Genomic DNA, 19,260 nt, shown 5'->3' on the forward strand with positions numbered 1-19,260 from the left:
AATAATGATACAAACCCAAAAATATGACATGGAAGATATCTAAAAAGAATTATTATATCAGAGAGGGTGGAGCATCTATCTCTTCCATCACACAGTAGCTGGGAATATCACCACTGACAGCAATAGCAACGCCACTGTGAAACTGAGGGCAGTGCTGGTATTGCTGCCTCCTTTTGAATGGAACTTCAAAAGCGCACAGCAATGTGTAATCTCCACACCATTAATTCATCATTCCTGTAAAACGATGGTCACACTCGACCTTTTAAAGTCTTACAGGCACTAGCTGCAATGATCAGAAAGAGATGGAAAAAAAAAAAAAAAGCATTCACTCAGATCCTAAACGAACTAACTGCGCAGCAGATACCTCAAAGACAATAAGTCTATATCTACATATAAATCAAAGTAAAGGTTATCTGCATTCTTCAAATGTCTCATGGAAGTAATTGTATAATTAAGAATTACATTGTTCTACATCAGAAACTTTTATTAAACAAACTAAGGACTTATAGTCTTGACTTGCAAAATGCCATACACTGTAAGACCAGTACTGTAAAGCACTTAAGCCTCTAATTAGATTAAAGCAGTGTTTTTATTCAAATAGTTAGGGCATCTAATATGTTAAAGAAATGCTTACCTGCTGTGCTGAATTCTGATTAGTGTAAGTACCTACCAGGATCATGCTCTGTTTGCTTTCACAATGCTAGATTTAATTTCACAACTCCTGCTTGTCCATGTGTCTGCACTCCAGATGAGGTATGATAATCTTTGTTTACTTTTAAACGACTGTGTACTGTGCGTATAACATCCAAAGGCTCTTCAGTTCCTCAGATCTGAATACAACCTAAACGCCTTCATTGCCAGAGAACTAACAATCTAGACAGCTTGGTGCGGTAATGGTTTGTCTGATGCCTGACCTATTTTCATGGCTGCCTTGTCATAAAGTCAAGCACTGGGACAGACAAGCCTCTCTTACAGACAAGGGATGGTCACCCTGTCCATTACTGGGGCTGCTTCATGCTTCCTGTCTTCAGACATTGGCTGTACATCCCGTCAGCCTTGCTCCAGCTGCTCCCTGACTATACCTGCTGCTCCTCTCATGACAAGCCCTCCCAACTCTTGCTGAGGTACAGATCTCAGGAGGCTTTTCAGGACAAGCACATGCTCATCTGTGGCTTTGCAAGGTTTTGCTGCTAGGTGTCCTGATGGCTGGGGCAAGCAGACAAGAAGTCCGAAATGGGCAGCAGGAAGATGAAGAGAGGGAGCAAAGAAACAGCCTGCCCCTAACAGAACGCTGCCCAGCTTCCTCCTAAGCACACATCTCGTGTGCCAAGTGTCACAGAGGTCCTCTGGAAAACGGATGTAGGGTATTCCAAGTGTTTGCAGCATAATGCAATTTTAGGCAGACTGCAGAGGCCCTTAGCTCTTTCTTAGCTCAGTTCATACCTTTGCATGCCCTGCTTTGCAGCCTACATAAAGTTCTTCATGTATAATGAGTATTTATGACACATATAAAGTGGTCTTCTGTCATTTCATTAAGGGTGATAATTGTGAGCAGGAACAGCAGCAGGAGTGAATGCAGCTGTTGGGGCACAGTAATTAAGGGACTTTTTTGTTATAAGCACAGGAAAACAATTACAGAAATCGCCATCTCCTTTTTAAATGTAAACAACACTGAAGCAGTGTAAACCCTACATGAAAGTAGCTCTGAACTTCAGCTACTAGGCCTGAATAAATAATTTCCTTATGTTTGTTTTTGTATTTTTATAACAACAAATTAGTAGGAGACCACAGTTGCAATAAAAATGGAACTTTGATAACAGCACATATAATATACAATATGCTTTGTGCCATTCTCATCTTCTCACTGAGAAATAAGTATTAAAAGCCTCATGTAGGGCTTTATTCATCAGATGCTTGAGAATTCAAATAACTCTTCGCTGAGTATTCATGTACTTAAGCATCTCACTGAAAAGGCTTTAATGACAAGATCATCACTCGTGTCTAATATAAGTGTATCAAATTGATAAATATCATTTGACAAGTATACTTCAAAACTGTCTAGAATGTTTTCAAGAAACCCTGTAAATGATATCTGATCCTTAACGTGCATTTGTTCCATATGACTTGAATAGGGTCAGTAGGAATGGAGAGTTATAAAACAGAACCAGTATGTTCCTTTATAATTCATGAACTCTTTCCTCCTCATTTACAGCATACTTGTAAACAAGCCTAGCTCCTGCTAAACACAGGGAGAGGCAAAGCAGACTGGAGAATTAGTAATTACCATCCCTCTCTTAACAGATGTGATTTCATATACTTTGAAAACACTTAAGCTTGACTCCAAAGGAGGACATTTAATTAAAACTGCCTGCCTGTGGGAGATTTTCTGTTCTCCCATTAAAATGGTTCTTTTCTTGGCAATGCCTAGCTGTCTGCCAGTCTAATTGCTACATGGAACATATTTTCAAGTGCACTTGGTGTGGTAGACGCAGACCTGCCTTGGAGGCCAGGTCTCTGGAGAGATGCACAGAATGGGAAGCACAGGCTTACGTGTACTGGATGTTGGCTTGCTGGAGGAAGGGTAGCAGACTTCGGGATGTGTTCTGTGGCACTCGCACGTCGGTGACCGTACCTTCGACGATGTGGAAGGTGCTGCTGGGCTGCCACAGGTCCACCTGTAGTGCAGGAACCAACCTGTAATTCATATGTATTCAGTGTAGGTGGGGAAATCGAGGAGATGGCACGCTTGAAGCTATGTAGGCAAACACTGTAGACATGGTATAGACAATAAAACTGTATTGGCTGGTCCAGCTGAATACCTAGGGAAATGGAGCAGATTTTGAGGAATTATTGTGTTCAGTTTACCATAATTCTCCTGGGAGATTTGCTAATGGGAAGAGAGAATGGCCTCAGGAATGTGCCCCCTCAAATGGCTCAAAACAAAGGCTACCTCCAACTTTGTGCTCCTCCTTGGGCTACTATACATTCCCTGTTTTATTAGCTTCTGTGGAGTCCATGAGTCTTTATTTATTTATTTATTTATTTCATGAGGTGTTTTTTATAGTCATTAGTGCAGTAAAAGAAATGAACACTCTGGAGAGGTGGAAACTGTGACATGCACCTGTGTTGTTTGCAACGTGTACCATTTTATTTTTGATAATAAACAGATCAGAGTTCAGTAACAGAAGGTCATCAGTGCTCCGAAGGAAGCTGTGATCTACCCAATCATTTTAAATGAAATGACAAAATGGCATGATTAATATAGTGAAATATTCACAATCTTCTAAAAAAGATGGTAGCTACTAAATTATAGCACAATTATTTATTGCTATCTATACTTGAATATACCGAAGGAATGCTTCTTGTTTCCTTTTACTTTCTTTGGTTGCCAAATATGAAATACACTTGGAAATTTTAGCCCAGAACTTGAATTTTTAAGAAAGTTTCCAAAAGGGAATTGAAACTTGGTGTTCTGTACCCTGCAGCAAATGGTGGGGTACTGCTCAGCCATATCAACAACAGATGTACAGACTCTTAAATGGAGGTGAAAAGAGTTTCTCCTCAACCAGTGCAAGTCCAGTGGCACAAATACAAGTTACCAAACCTCTTCTGAGAGCTTCTGGCTAGCAGTAGGAATATATGGAATGGAGTACCAGCAACAACCTCTGTGTAAATATAACAAATATCTGTCAAGATCCGCCAGCCTTACAAATATGTTTGTATACTGAATATAAAGATAATAATTTAGTAGGCACTACCATGTATTCACATTTCTTAAAGAGAATTTAAAAATTATTAATACATGATAAATATCCGTTAAGGTTTATTGTGATCAGTTGTGCTAGGCTGCACTGATGAAAGTCATGGACACAGCTCATGAGTGTCCCTTTTCTGACTTGCTTTCTAGGTTTATAAGAAGGTTTTTATAAAGTAGGTTTTAAAAGCTCCTGACTTCTGTGCCACGGAAGCTATTTTGGAAATATCTAATACATCTCAGTCTTGTTTTGAACCTTATTTGAGAAGACAGCACAATCTCGTAACAGAGGTTTAGTTCCAACAATTTCTTAAATGGTTGTAAGTAAGAGTAATCTGACTACCAGGAAGGCATCTGATGCTGAACTTGATACTGCCACAGTAGTGACTTCAGTCCAGTTAATCCAATTAAATGTCTGCTGCATCGGAAGGAGAAAATGCAAGCACAGGGGCAGTGTCTCCTATTCCTGCCAAAACCACTCTTTGTTTCATGCTGCCACAATATGGTCTGGAGATCCACGTGACAGTGGTGGGTAGGCACAGCATCTTTTGAAGTCTAACACCAGGACTGGCAAAGTTCATGAGGCTTGTGAAGCTGACAGCAGCTATGGCAGATGGTCAGTACAAACTGAACTCATGAATTAAATGGTGCTAAATGCAGCTTATAAATAAACATCCTCTCACTGTGCTAACACCTTACGTTTGTCAGTTTATCTGTCTTTCGTATTTTGATTAATTATAGTCATCCAGTGAAATTCCCCCCTAATTCAACGAGGTTGATTTCACACATGGTTAATTAGGAATATGTATTTGACTTTTAAGATTTATGCCTAAAAATACACAGCACAAAGGGTAACTTCATTGCTCTTGGACTAACAGCATATCAATCAGCTCAGCATGAGACATCCTTATAAAAATAACAACAAATTGTTACATACAAGCTAAGTGCAACTGAAGCATCTCCTAATACCTAAGCATACAAAATGAGATATAAAAGTTGCAAATATTACGAAAAATAATCACAATTGAGATACACCTGAAACTTGTCTTTGTTCTTGATAGTTATTCAGGATTTATTTTGGTGAATTTCTTCAGTATCATGGAGAGGAAAAACCAACATTCACAGTATTGGTTACAGCGTCATGGAGCTTTTTCATTTCCGAGGTGTTCTACTATCCCTCACATTACTGGCTGCAAGGAAATAGCAAAAGCACAACTAATCTTTTAAAGGATGAAATCAGCAGTATATTGCACACCAGGAACTGTTGACAAAAATGCAGTATTTCACTACTGGGACTGCGCTGGAAGTGAGACAAAGAAATCCCATTTTTAGAATGCAAATCACTCCTCTTCAACCCAATTCCCTATTTGGATAGTGTGGTTTCATCTGATTCCACTTTTTATCCTTTGCAATGTAAACAATGTATTGAGTGCTCATCTGGGAGATGTTACCTGTGCTGTTGAGAGCAGCACTTCAATTGCTGACTTGATTTTGCTTTATAAAGCATGTAACAAGAAACACATTTCTTCAACAGACATCTTATTTATACTGCAGCTTCCAGCTTGGCCTTGGCATGGTGTAGAGACTGTGCATGAAAACAAACAGAAGATGGGTTGCAGAATAGGCATGTTTGGACTGAGTTTAGGAGACCTCATCATTGCATCTACAGTGGATACTGAGGGCTCCATCGAAGTTATCGCTTTTTTCAGCATCATTCCTCCAGCAATCGTGCCTTGGATTTCCATGCTGTGCTTCACTGGCTAGCAAGTGGTGTCCTTCTGTTCTCTCTACTGTTTTTGAAGGTGTCCTGTCCCCACACATCACACATTACTTTTTGAACAGTGTTATGGATGGTGTACCAGTCAGTACCAAAAGACATTTATTCATTGTGTAGGTTGTGAGATTCACTAGGTGGTGGGACGATTCTCCAGCAACCAGAACAAGCAGATGCAGAAATCCTACTGAACTTCCTGAACACATAGCCAAATAATTGAAACACAAAATTTACCCAGTATCTTGAGGCTAGAGGAAAAGAGATATGCTTTAGTGTATGTCTGTAAACCTAAATATTTTCTTCTCCTTTGACTGGGCCTTCCAGTACTGTTTCCTTTGCAAGTCCTTTCCTACATGTCATGCACCAGGTTGCCTTTAGGGGGTCATGCGCTGTTTCAGGCTGTTTCAGGCTGTTCTTGGCCTCTGGACAACAAGCAGAATATGGGCTGGATTTTTCAGCAGGCTCAGACTTGGGACCAATTATTCGGCACCTGCTGGTGCACTCAGGTGTGACTCTGTGGGTCTGTTCTTGGGGTCAGTGGTGACTCCACATATGCCCACTGAGTGGTCTTTCCCAGAATCTCACTGGAGGCATGAGCGTTGCTTTCGATGACAAAAAATGTTTCTATGAAAAGCACACAGAGAAATACCTTTTCCCAGGGGTTTTAAGCATGTGAACAAACAAGGTGTAAGAGATTATTAATTGTGATTATATGATAAGCATCCTTTTTTTAACCGCACATCCCTTTTTCAACCTTGCTCCAACCTTGCTTTCAACCATAAAGGTCCCTGGGATTCAGTTTGTGCTTAGGAAAGCAGATGCTCTTTGGGTTTCATATAGGCCTTTCTCTTTAACTTGAGGTGCTAAAGAGAGCTGAAGGGTGTAAATGTATTTGCTTTTACCTGGACAATTTCCAAACTACAGAAAAAATGAACTCATTCATCATATTCCTAGCTTTATGTCAATGTATGACAATGAAAAATCAACACAAGGCAAAGGGACAAATATTTAAAAAATATTCAGATGCTGAGCTAAAAGGATTCAGAATATCTTCAAAAATTAAAATTATGGAAATAAATTTCAAATAAAACAAACATTTCCTTGGCATAAACCTATGTATCACAAATGGTGTACACAAATCTTTGTTGCCCTGCTGAGAAAGAAACCAGAGCAGGGTGCTTTTTCTTCATTAGTTCCAGGTTTTCCTCCAGCTAGTTCTGCACCTGTGGAAAGAAAGCCCATGAAGAAAGCAGTCTCCTTGCTCTTCCCCGGGAATGCACTTATGACTGCATAAATCCCATGCTCCCTTTTTTCTTTAAGTCATTGAAAGCATTCCACAGCTTCTTATACAGCATTTGGTATAATAAAAGTAGTATATGATACAACATAATATAATACAAAGCTCATGCTTTGTATTTAAAGACATTTTCATGGACAGTAGCCTCCAGCTGTTCTTCAGTACATGTTCATAAATGGGTGTTTAATTTCTTCTTTCATTTAGCATGTATAGACAATGCTTAGTGCTCTCATCAGGTCCATGGTCATGTGTAGAGCCAAAGAGCTAACCAATGCTTGCCGTTGAAACTAGCGAGGATAAATCTGCCATGATTTTCATCTGCTATTTGGACAAAAGCATTTACATGATTTATCAGAGTTATATCTCACAAAAAAGTAATTTTGTTACACTTCTATTATTATTATTTTTTTTTTAATATCTGTACATTATTTTGTATTTATTGAGTTGTATACAGCAATGCATGTGTGAAAGCTGGCCTTGCCCTTAACATCACTATGAACATGGACTCTAGTTTCTGATTCCTTTGAGAAATGTTGTCAGCTGTAAAGTTCTGGATATAATTATTGTTATGACGCCATCAGCTGAAATGGCTTGGCATTTCTGAGCCTCTTGTAAAAGGGAGCTTGCAGCCAGTAATGCAAACAGTAATGCTCTTTGCTCATGGCTCTAACAACATGTTGTGTGCTCTGTCAGGATGTACGGGTTTTGCATTTACATCTGTATGCTCATGTATAGACGTATAAACACCCTAAACAGTGCTGAAAATCATTAGACATGTTTTCAGTTAGAAATATGATACTAGAATATAAAGAATAGAAGTGGAAACTGCTCTAGACTCACAAATGTTGTCAGAAGTTTGACTATCAAAGCTTCATCACATAACACTTAAGATATAGTCACACATGTATACATACACAAACACCCCTCGCATGAACACATGTAGTATGCAACAGAATGACATTTTAAACTTCTTTTGGTACATTTGCAAAGAAGGAAGGAAAGAAGAATGACTCCCATGGACTCTGACATGGGTAGATAATTACAGCTGTGTTGTAGCTCACCTGGAAAAAGTACAACTACTCCTCTGTAATGTGTTCACCACTGCAAATATTTTCAGGATCAGGAATGATTTCATCCTCACTTACTCCTGCCAATTGATGAACTTAACTGCCAGTTCTGGCTGCAAATCTCCTTCAGCTTCCCTTTAAGTGCAGCAAATGGTCCAGCCACGAGTGAGCATGAGATTCCCTGTGCTTTCTAAAAGGATTTACAAGTTAGTCCTAGTTGCTGGTGCAAAGTAATATAAGTTTCTGATTTAGCACACTAGACATTTAATTGGCTCTAACTTTTCAGTATTTATTTGCTTTGAGCGAGGCTGGAAAGAATAATTGTGCCAATAAATTGGGATTGATTCACTGGATTGCACCAGTCATAATACTGGCAGCAATAGACTGGGAACAATGCACAGCTTGAGGTTTTGAGTTTTGCAGATCTTTGTGAAACTACAACACGGTAATGATCTTGCTACTCCATTTACACTGATATAATTTTACCCACGACTCTACACTGCAGAAAATAACCTGTTGGTTGTTCCTCAAGAGAGCCACCGAGCAAGGACTGAAGACACAATTATGTGGTAATTGAATATCCATTCTTACAAGTACAGATGCTACCGGGCTAAGTAGATTTGAAAGATGTGAAGCAGTCTTTAGCAGACTCACAAAAATAAATAAATAAAGCAACCTAAACTCTATTTCATTTCTTATTAAACTATTTTTGGCTTGGTTAATTTGTAGTTGTTGCTGTACTGCATGAGAAATGGAGTCTGGGTCTGCTCCTGCTCCTGCTGAAGTGATGTGAGTTGTGCTGATGACTTTGTTGAACTTGGACTCAGGCTTCCTCACCTGTTAGAGAGGAAGAAGATTTCTCCCATCTCAGAAAGTCTAGGCTTGCTGCATATTATGAGAACAACACACTCTTTATATCTGGGATCTTCTGTTTTATCGTGAATCTTCTACTAACGCTTTCCTGTAACAATATTTTCCTTCTGAGCCTGGAAAGTAGTTTTCTAGACACTTGTTCTGAAATACTGATGTTTAACCTCTGCTGTTATCTGACATTCTCTCTGTATCTGAAATTCTCTGCCCATATCTGACCATTGTATGAGTTAGAATAAAATTTGGACTGATAACTAAAGCATCTGGCTATATAGATATAAGATGCTTGTAATATGTCCAAAGTAAAACGCACACAGCCCTGGCTACTGAGCTAATTCTGTCCTTCTGCAAAGTAGGAATAGCTCTATTTAGGCTGTCAGGCTTTCTTCCTGCATTTTCAGATGGACTTTTGTTCTCTAAAGCCTTTTTCAGCGTTTGCCTTTGGAGCTGTAAACTATCAGATTTATAGCCAACTGATCCTTTTGCCCTATAAGATATTTTCTGATTCCCTGAACTGCAATGACAGGATCAATTCAGGGATTACAATGGATAAGCAGCTGCTGTAGAGGCTAGAAAACAATCAAAAGGCAATGGAGCTGTGGCTTCAAGGCCTGCTAGACTGGCTCCTCCCAAAGTCAAACTGCCTGGCTGTGCCCAGGAATTTCTTTTGTAAAAACTACTGAAGAATGAGTGGTCTGACTCTATTATGCCAGCAATGTTCACAGAGCAGTAGCTTCTTTGCTACCTATACAAACAACCCTGATTCCAGGCAGGCATATATGATAAAAAGTGCTTGTAGACCACCGATGGAGTAGAAGTTATCAGTCAAGGCTTAAATGAAGTGGAGCTTCAAAAATTATGCTTACAAAGGAAAATTCCTGAGCAGATAAATGAAATCTGCAGGGTCTGAGAACCTGAGCAAATCCCAGTTTCTTTGCAAAGCATTTTGGAATGTGACATTTGTTTCTGTCAGTCAAGTCCAACAGAATTAAAGCCATGAAAGGGCTCATAAATTAGCAACAGGCTTCTCAAGTTGTCTCCTAAGCAAGGAAGAACAAACGACAATAGTCAACCGCTGGAGAGGGGTGTGGGACAGAGAGACAATGGATGGACAAGAGGAGCCCTGAGGGACACAAAGTGGGCAGTTCTGTAATACTCAGGTCACTGTGGTACTCTTGTCATGAGTATTTCTTTTTATTTATTGATTACTGTAACAATTTACAAATGATTGGTGTGAAAAGAATGAACCTGAAAAAAGTATTTCTGGTTCAGGAATAAAATTTTGTTTCATATCTATAAAAAGAGAAAATATTTATAGGAGAAAAGGGCTGCAACAGAGCACCTAGGATTTTAGATCAGCACCTATGAATGCTTCAGAGCAGAGATCAATAAAGAAACCGTGAGACTGATCAGCAACTAGAAAGATAAAGAACTCCACGAGTATGCACTTGAATTGTTAAAGAATTTGCTGCATTTTAGTCTGTCACAACGATACACAAACCGGTCTTCAGCTTTGCAATGTTCTTTCCATGAAAGTTGGAGGAGGAGCTCCACCGCCGTTTACCCCTGCCATACTCACTGCCGTATCTGCTCCAGCGGTCTCTGGCGGAGGGACTGTGCAAAAGGTGTTCAAGGGTGTGGGGTGTTGCTGGTGCTGGGAAAACAGAGTTACCAGGCTCTTATTTTTCTTCCCCAGAGAAATTGAAAGAAGCTTGACACAGGAGCAGGCCAGAGACAAGAAGTACTGCTGACTGATGGCATCTTGCCCTTGTGCAAAGCAGTGGCTCCCAGCTGCCGCTGCCTTATTACTGAGTGACAACCAGGAACCGGGACCTTTTGCCTCAAAAGAGAGCAGGGTCTCCCCACCTGCTTCATTTCTTTTGACCTCAGACACGTACTGCCTTAAGAAGCGGCTGCAGATGCGGCAGTGCATGAGGCCTAAGAGCTTTCTGAGAGCCTGCTCTGGAGGGGTGGCGGTGCTGTGGCCCCAGCTGGGGGCTGCAGGGGGGCGCGGGGGACCCGGCCGTGCCTGGCTGGGGCACAGCCACCTCCTGCTGCTTTGCAAGCTGCTGGTGGCCAGCCTGACTCAGTACATCTGGCCTGCCTTTTTGCTTGGTTACTGTGGATGAGTTTATTTGTTGAATGCAGGCAAGTTTAAGGAACTTTGCAGGACTCACAGCAGACAAATTTTCTGCCCTAAGGCTGACTGCTTTTAATGGCAGTTCAGGTCTACAAGTTGTGATCATCCTATTGGGGAAAAAAAGCAATGTTTTGTCACCTACAAGTTAATTGAACTGGCCAATGAAGGCATCAATTTATAATAATGATTAATAACAAAGCACTGTGGGCAATGGAGCTACAGACCAAAACTAATTTGTGGAAATTACTCAGCAAGTGATTATGACTAATGTGATTTGCCTTTGGGCAATTCATGAACCAAAAGTTAAATGTGTGGAATGAAACATTCATTATCCATTATTCACTCAGTATAGACAATGGCATTTTTACTGTAGCAGAGCCTATACACTCCAGGCAAGTTTAAGGGATTTATTATAGTAAGCATTATATGGATTTATTTTTTTTTTAAAGAGGCAAATATCCATCCTAAGGAGCTCCAGATGCTAAGTTTAAAAAGTCTAGAGGGGCTATACCATCTGTAAACGTGTATGAGTTAGCCTTATAGTTCAAGTATTGGTGGCAGAGCAGTCCTGTTTGAGATCAGGTTTTCATGTGTACTGAAGTCTTCGAGTATTCTTCCAACTTCTTTTGCGAGCTTTGTCACTGACACTGTGGCTAGACTGTCACTGCTGCCCAAGTTAATTAGTGGGGGCATATTTTAAGATACTTCAAACACATTAAGACACACGGCCAACTCCAAGATCATTCTCCAAGGAAGTCTCAGCGCGGGTTTCTATAAATGCACATTGAAGGAAGTACTCCTTTTGTGCCTGATCCTCTTCCCAAAGTGATGGACCTTGCAGCCTGCTGACTTCGACAGCACTGGATGCAGCATGGCAGAAGGCAGCGCTTTCCCCACTTCCTTCCTCACTTCCCTGGTGTTTCTTTCTTTTCCCCAAACCAGGTGAGGCAAACAACACATAGTTTCTGTTGGATAGATAAATCCTTCTAGAAGATAACAAATCAATACTTTCCCCATGCTCTCCTACATTTCTAAAATGTTATCTGGTATGGGTTTTTCTTAAGCTAGTCTGTCAACAGTGGGCACACTTTATATTATTAAGAAATAGAGAATCCCCAGAAGTAGAGGAGGTCTCTGTATCTTAGCAGGCCACAGAAAGAAAGAAGCCAGAGCAGACTTCATATGACAAAATCTGCTCAGGAAATATCAGAGGTAAGGACAGTTGTTAACAGGCAGATAAAACAAAATGAGTGAAGTGATACATTAATCACTCTTGTAAATGCCTGTTTATTTTCTTCATGATTGTTTTCACTTTGCCCAAGTCAGCGGACTATAAGAAGGAGTAGGTAGCTTTGCATTTGATTTATTGTCTGCCTGACACCAAAATACACTGCTTTGTCATAGGATAATCAGAGTACTTTTCAGTGACTTCATGATTAAGTCCTTCAGGAGGATATGCTCATGTGAACTGGACAGAGATGAGTTTTCCTTTTAATTCTTTAGGTTATGAAAGACATGCCAGAGACAAATGCTAAGTGACTATGCCTTATAAATGTAGATTTTAAAGGCAGAGGGAAATGGCTGAGTAAGCACAGAACACCACGAGTCTATAATCAAACTCCCTCCACAAGACACAGCGAGGAGCAAGCCTGGGGAAGGAGGCGTTGTCTCCTCTTTCCCTTGCCAGACAAAAGAAAAGAGCAACCCAACAGTAGCTGCAGCAGCGTGGTCATCAGCGCTTATGGAGCATGTTGCACTCAGGGCATGCTGCTTCTGCTTTTTCATGTGGTCAGTAACACCCTTCTGTGAAGATCAGAAGTTAGGGATATAACTCTGGGTAGTGTGGTCTTACAGTCACAGTGCTATCCTAGGATTTTGGAGGATTGGACGTCCAGGTCCCAGCTCTATCACTGATTAACACTGTAGTTCTAAGTGAGCTGTTCTTCTGTCTGTCATGACTTAGTGCTGATCAGGAGATAAATAGTTTGTTGTATGCAAAGAAATTCAGGAACAAGAATGTGGAGACTAACCCTGACATTACTATAGAGTTTAACTTTTTTGGCACCTTTGAAAAATACCTCGCCTCTAATAGACCAGCTTGCAGCTTGTACAGAAACATTTGTCTAAATTTAAACCCAAGTGCAGGAATCCTTCTCAATGAGAATAATGAAAGTGGTGTAACTTTTATTTTCACTGTCTTCTCTTTTTTTTTAATCCTGTCAGTGGGGGAGAATACTATCAGTCCATATCATAATTCAGGTTCAGTTAAATTTTTAAATTGCTTTAAGTAAAACATTAATATTCTTCAATAAACCAAATACTTGCAGTTATTCCTCAAATACTTTCTCTTACAAAGAAAAAAGAGGAATTGTTTCGATTTGATCATTATTTAGGTACAAATCTGTTATGTCTTGAAAGGATTCACACAGAGCATGTCAGTAACATGATAGGTTGGTATTAATTTACTGCTCAAACCAAAATACATTCAAAGGAGTTGGGTCTTAAACTTGTTCTGGTTTCCAGACTCTAAAATGTAAAAATCCAAAGCCCAGTACCCTGTAATTAGAGCAGTTCATATATCTGCCATGACTCCTCCTGTTCATCCCTCGGTTGTTAGTCAGGCAGACTGTGTTAGGACTATGTCAGTGCTTTGTTTGCAGCTTATTTTGCACTATTGGTGATTTTTGTATGTGTGTGTGTGTATGTGTTTCACTGTCTTTATTTTCTTCTAAGCACATTATCAGGATCGTGCTTCAAGGCTCATGTTTAAAACATGGAAGGTAAATCCACCATCAGTTCAGTTTCCAACTCTGGAAATCTGGGAGTCAGGAGAAGGATAGGGGAGAGTCCTATGGAGATTTGAGGTGCTGCACAACTCCACATACATGATTCTTCGGAGGCACTGATAACTTGCAGTCACTAATAACTCCTGCTGGTACTGTGAATACTTGGCACTTATAACAAGTGCCATTTATCTATTACTTTATGAGGAGATAACCTCAGATTGTTTTTCTGGGGGTGGAAGGTAATAATAAGTTAACGTTAAACATATCCATTATTTGTTAGCACCTCTGGTGTCTCTTTCTGACCCCATGTAGATGAGAAGCAAAGCAGCTGCAGATGGGACAGCCCTAAGACCTGAAAAGCAGCCAAACCCAGCCTCTTTTCATAAGACTGGGCGTCAATACTCTCTTTTTTTGAGTCTTCCCTTCAGCTCACTACCTCAATGAAATCAATCACTTTCTAATTAACTAGGCAGATTCCGATGCACTTTGCCAAAATTTTATTATCCCGTTCTCAAAGTTATAGCATGCAATTATTTATTCAAGTTTCTGCTGCTCCCACTTTGATGGAATTGGGTGAAGGAATCTCTTTCTGGGAGCCTAAGGGAGCTCTGTAATGAGAAACAGTTGCAGGAAGGTGAGTAACCCTTCTGCTTTGCAGGGTTTGCAATATGAGGAGAAAGGAAAAAACATATGTTCTCCCTCTTCGTGTTCCAGCATCCATGGGAAAGAAATTAATGAAAAAAACAGCTTCCACATGTATTTTTTGGGTTTATGGTTAGACTTTTTTCCTAATTGTGAGTGAAATGATTATTCTTTTTGGGGTATTACTGTAACATTCGCAGTTGAGGGTTAGGACCAAAGTATCCCTGAGACATTAGTAAGCACTGCAGAAATAAATGTAAGACAATATTCTTTAAGAAACTTGGTCATTACAGTGCAAAGCTCTATAAGACATAGGATTGAAACATACCCTCTGCTGAACATTGGGAGAAACAAAGTTGTGTTTTTGCAGTAAAATGTGAGATTTATCATGTAACGTGAATGTCTTGAGAGTAGCATTCACAAAAGTTAGCATCCTGAGTGGGGAACTAAGTGAACATGGCACTAAGAAATGTACAGGTGATGGAGAGTGCATCAACCTACCTGCTTAAAGCTAGTGAGGCATCATGCCTTGCCTGCTGGAGCACTCAGCAGTGAGCCTTCTCCTGGGGTGGGTGACCTAAGGTAGTTCCGCTCACTTTCTTAAAGAACAGTAGCAAGAAAGCTTCATTATAACCGACAGATGGAATGCTTCTCAGTGAAGATGTAAAAGCTCTGCTATCTTCATTTTGTTTGATTTGGTATGCAGACAGATTTGATTTGCTTGTATCCTAGATGTTAACTATTGGAGTATAAAATTACACGCACCTTCATTCTTTGCCTCAGTGAGAACACGATCATTTACATGAGGCTTCAGAAAGAGAGACTGAGAGATTGATTGCAGACTGCTGAATAGTTTGCTGGAAGTTGAAGGCAGTGAGCAGCACAGAGGTTTGTGCATGCTCCCAGCACTTTGGTACTGCTGGTGTGACACAAAACTGTACATCCCAGCACTGCCAAATTTACCAAAGTGTTCCATTGTCTGTGTCCACACAGCTCTTGTCAGCGAGACACAAATGTAGGCTTGAGTTCACTGTGCCAAATTACTCAGTTTTTTTCTGTCTGTGCTGCCCGTGAAGCTGCACATCAAACTTCTTTACCTTCATAGGTACAGGAAAAAGTCAATCGTTGCCCTTGAGGCAGAGCATGAGCCAACACAGGTGAATAGCAGAGCCTGGGACCTGAGTTCAGCACCTGGAACAAGCTCAGAATAGTGATCAGATTGCTACTTCCCTGGCTTTGCTTTGGTTAGTCTGCGTTTTGAAGACCATTAACGAGGTTTGTGCCTCCCCTGGTACCTAAGCTCAGCGCTTGTGCATGAAGCAATCCTTGCTGTGCTGTTGCAGGGGTCTGGTGCTGTGCTTGCGGGTGGTCTCCTTTCTCCTCTGATAATGGGCCAGACTGCTGTGGAAAGAGTGCCTGTGCTTTTGGTAGGTCTGTCAGCAAAGCAGAGCACTGCAGAGAGCTCTTGTGCTGCGCTGCTACTGTGGCACCAGGTAGGATCTTGCTCCATTAAGTTTCATTTATATCTGCTGGAAAATGCTAGGGAAAAAAGTGTTTGGCTTGCCAGTGAGTCTTATGGACACTCTCATTTGTCTCTTGAGATTCTCAGACTAAAGCCACCTACTTTTTCCTTTTCCTGTGTGTGTTCATATCTTGAATTAACTCAGTGTTTTAAGTAAAATAATCAGCTGGATAATGAAGCATGCAATTGTGTATGCTGGCAAGAAGTGAGAGAGCAAAAGGAGCAAATATGCAAGTGTGGCACCTTTATTATTTTAAGGCAGTAAATGTTTCCTGTTAAAATTGTCAGGCCTGATGAATCTAATTCCTATGCCATTTTATTGGGAAATTAGGAATTTAATGGGCAAAGGCTGTTTTCCAGAGTATTAAACAGCTTGGAGTAAAATGACAAATGAAAGACATTTAACTCACTACAGTTTTCAACAAAGTTCAGAAAAAGAAGAATGAAAATAATCAAACTCACCTTAAGCCTGTTAAATGCAGCCTTCAGGATCTGCGTTTCCCTCTCACTCTCAGGAACAACTCGTATGACTTTATCACTGCCAATAACAGAACATTGAATTGGCACTTTAAGGGTCCTCACAGCAGCACAATGCAGCAGTAAATAGGTTGAGATAGCTACCATACTTCTGCTCTATCTCAGCAGCAGCAAAATGCCAGCCGAACTGGAACTATGCTTCTAAACCTTCTCCCTGGATTATGCACTTCCATAGAAGTGATTTGCCCTTTACAGAGAAAAGGGTTAGCTCTCCCCTCCATTTCTTGTAATTACTTTTATTCATTGCTTCTAACAACCATTCAAGCAATCTTCAATACAGAAAGTCTGCCTCAAATCAAAACAATATTCTTCTTTCAGAAACATAAGATATGTTTTTGAGGGTAAGATTGGGAAAGACACATCACTTTTGTAGGTTTGAAAGGCTCTGAAGGTGGTGGTGGTCTCATGCCTTAAAGAGAGAGGACTTAGGAAGACAAGAGGCTTTCATATCAAGGACATACCCTTTGCTTTAACCATTAAAGCTTTCATAAAAATTTGTCACATAAATAGCTATTCATACATGCTTAGAAAGTTCTAGATAATAGCAGCTCATTTTATGCATTTTCTTTAGCAGATCTCAATGAACGTAAATTTGCTAACAGGCAAATAGGAAGTGAATAGCTCCATACAATAACTACCATTCATCTCATGGAGCTTGGGGAGGCTGGAGAACACAGAAAATACAGGGTATGATCATGTAGCTAAAAGAACATCAAGCCATACACAAGAGGTCTGAAATAAATTTGCATGGCCAATGCTAATCCTGGCATTTTCCTACCTTTTAAGGCTTTGACTTCAGACTTTTGATATTCAGTACTTCTCTTCCAAGAGCCAATGGAAGTCATGTGCATCTTTATTTATACAGTTCTGTCCCCTAGCCAGAATTCCCTTAACTTTTTTTTTTTTTTTTTGTAACTCCAATTTCCTCATTATTTGGGAATTTTTTGCTGTAGAATTTCCCTTGACATTGAGAAGAAGCTTGTCCCTAAAATATACTGTGAATTCTCTTACCTTCCTGATACTTCTGAGTCTGCTCAGAAGGTACTTGCCAAACCAGAAGCAACAATAGCGAGTGTGCCTTCACCTACCTCCCTGTCTTAGGAAGGCTCACAGGCTGCTTCCATTTCTCAGGAAGCAGGCACCAGATCTTTCCTTTGGTGTACTGTGGCTGAAGACCTTGTAGGACCCTTTTTGTTGCAAGAATTCTTAAGTCATTTACAGGTAAACATTAAGTATTGTCAGTAAGTGGTTCAGAAAAATGCACTGGTTCTTGGGTTCACTATTACTAAACACTGAATTCTGGAATGGCTTACTCTGGCCCTTTCTGGTAGTCCTTTTTATCCAATCACCGTAATTCTTTTGTCTTTTCTTTCTAATCACCATTTGCTCCCACTGGTTAGCTTCTGATCCTTCTTTCTGTCTGAGCTCTTCAGTTTTGATTCTCAACCCTGATGAGCTTTCCCTGCAGATGAGTCACAAGCCCTGAAACTCTTAAGTCTTGCAAAGACTTCATAGGCTTAAAGGTTTTTGCCCAGTTGGACTCCAGGATGTGTCTGCAATAATACTGATGTATCCGGAGAAGTGGACCTCGGTCCACTCTTCTTGGGTGCTGCTGACCTTAGTTGGCAAATTCTGTGCCTAAAAAGGAAGATTTCTGGAAGGATCCTTGTTATAATTTGGCAGCTCTAAAATTTTAGGGGAAATTACTGTGTTTCTGAGCCAAATTGAACCTCCTTTACAGGAACTTACTCAGAAAGGAGTAGGCCCCTTACAGCACGCAACTACTGTATCTGTTCAAGAAAAATAGATGCTCTTAATTTATAACACATACAACAATAATATTCTTTCCCATTACTCATTTCTCTACGGGTATTAAATTACTGTTAAGAAGGAAATTAGTAAAAAGAAGCAATGATTGCCCAGGACATGTGAAGGTGAAGTAACTAATAAAGATTCATTGGAAGTTTCTGGAAGGGTTGGGATAGCCCATGTATACAGAACAGATTTTAATGAAATAAGTAACTAAGCATGTGTTACGCGTTGGTAATGGAATTTGGAAGAAACTGATATCATTTAGGTATGGTCCTGAATTAATACATGTCACTCGAAACTGTCTTGGATTAGCTCAGCAAATCTGTCATTTCTCATGTGATGAAAGACCTGGCTTAAAGGGGAAAATATTGGTGCTGTGACAGATTGATCACTTGACACATCATTGGGAAATGCCTCAGGCTCTGGCTGGGCCTGATCCTAGAGAGCACAAAGAAAGCAGTTTATCATACCTGGTACTGTTAGTATTTTATGAAAAGATGGTTAAGCCAGTATGACGAGGCAGTTTCATTGTTTATTTATGAAAGCTGCAGGAAGACACTAGACTCTGGAAGGCTATCTGCTAACACCCATCTCTGTAGGCTAGCCAGCTGGTGGGTAACAGATTCAAGGCTCAAAAAAGCACAAATATCAGATCCCACTTTACTCCTGACATCCACCAATCAAAGAACATAGTTCCGGGGTTATTTTTTATAGCTTTACAGCTTCTAGCTACATTTCATGCTAAAAAATCAAATGATTACATTAAGCGCTACCCAATGAATTTAAGGTAGAGATCTAACAGCCTACCCAGTATTTAAGTCAGTACCAAAATCTACCAGGTCAAGTCCCAGTACCTGGACTAATGTGGCCAACAAACAGCAGCTGCACCACAAACATTCAGAACCATCCCTGGTGAGGTCTCCTACCCTCACTCATGTCTAGCTGTTGAGGAGAAAGGAGCAAGTAATAGTGTATACATTTAGGAAAGGTTGTCTCATATCGTCTTGCCTGCAGACCCATATCAGCACTCTGCTGTTTCATGCTGTCTCTAAACTTTTT

The 19,260-nt window shown here is 40.3% G+C and overlaps 1 protein-coding gene across 2 annotated transcripts in view; it reads right to left on the reverse strand.

Moving 5' to 3' along the window:
- The window catches only part of CPA6 (carboxypeptidase A6), an 84,468-nt gene that overhangs the window by 29,854 nt on the left and 35,354 nt on the right, over positions 1 to 19,260 (reverse strand). For both annotated transcript variants that reach the window (XM_048077048.2, XM_048077050.2), the window contains exons 2-3: positions 16,315 to 16,390; positions 2,551 to 2,675 (exon numbers count right to left, since the gene is read on the reverse strand). In XM_048077048.2, coding sequence (XP_047933005.2) covers positions 2,551 to 2,675; positions 16,315 to 16,390 — 201 coding nt within the window. The remainder of the gene's footprint in view (positions 1 to 2,550; positions 2,676 to 16,314; positions 16,391 to 19,260) is intronic.

The sequence above is a fragment of the Anser cygnoides genome, chromosome 2, assembly GCF_040182565.1.
Source record: "Anser cygnoides isolate HZ-2024a breed goose chromosome 2, Taihu_goose_T2T_genome, whole genome shotgun sequence".
In the NCBI taxonomy this organism is placed as follows: Eukaryota; Metazoa; Chordata; class Aves; order Anseriformes; family Anatidae; genus Anser; species Anser cygnoides.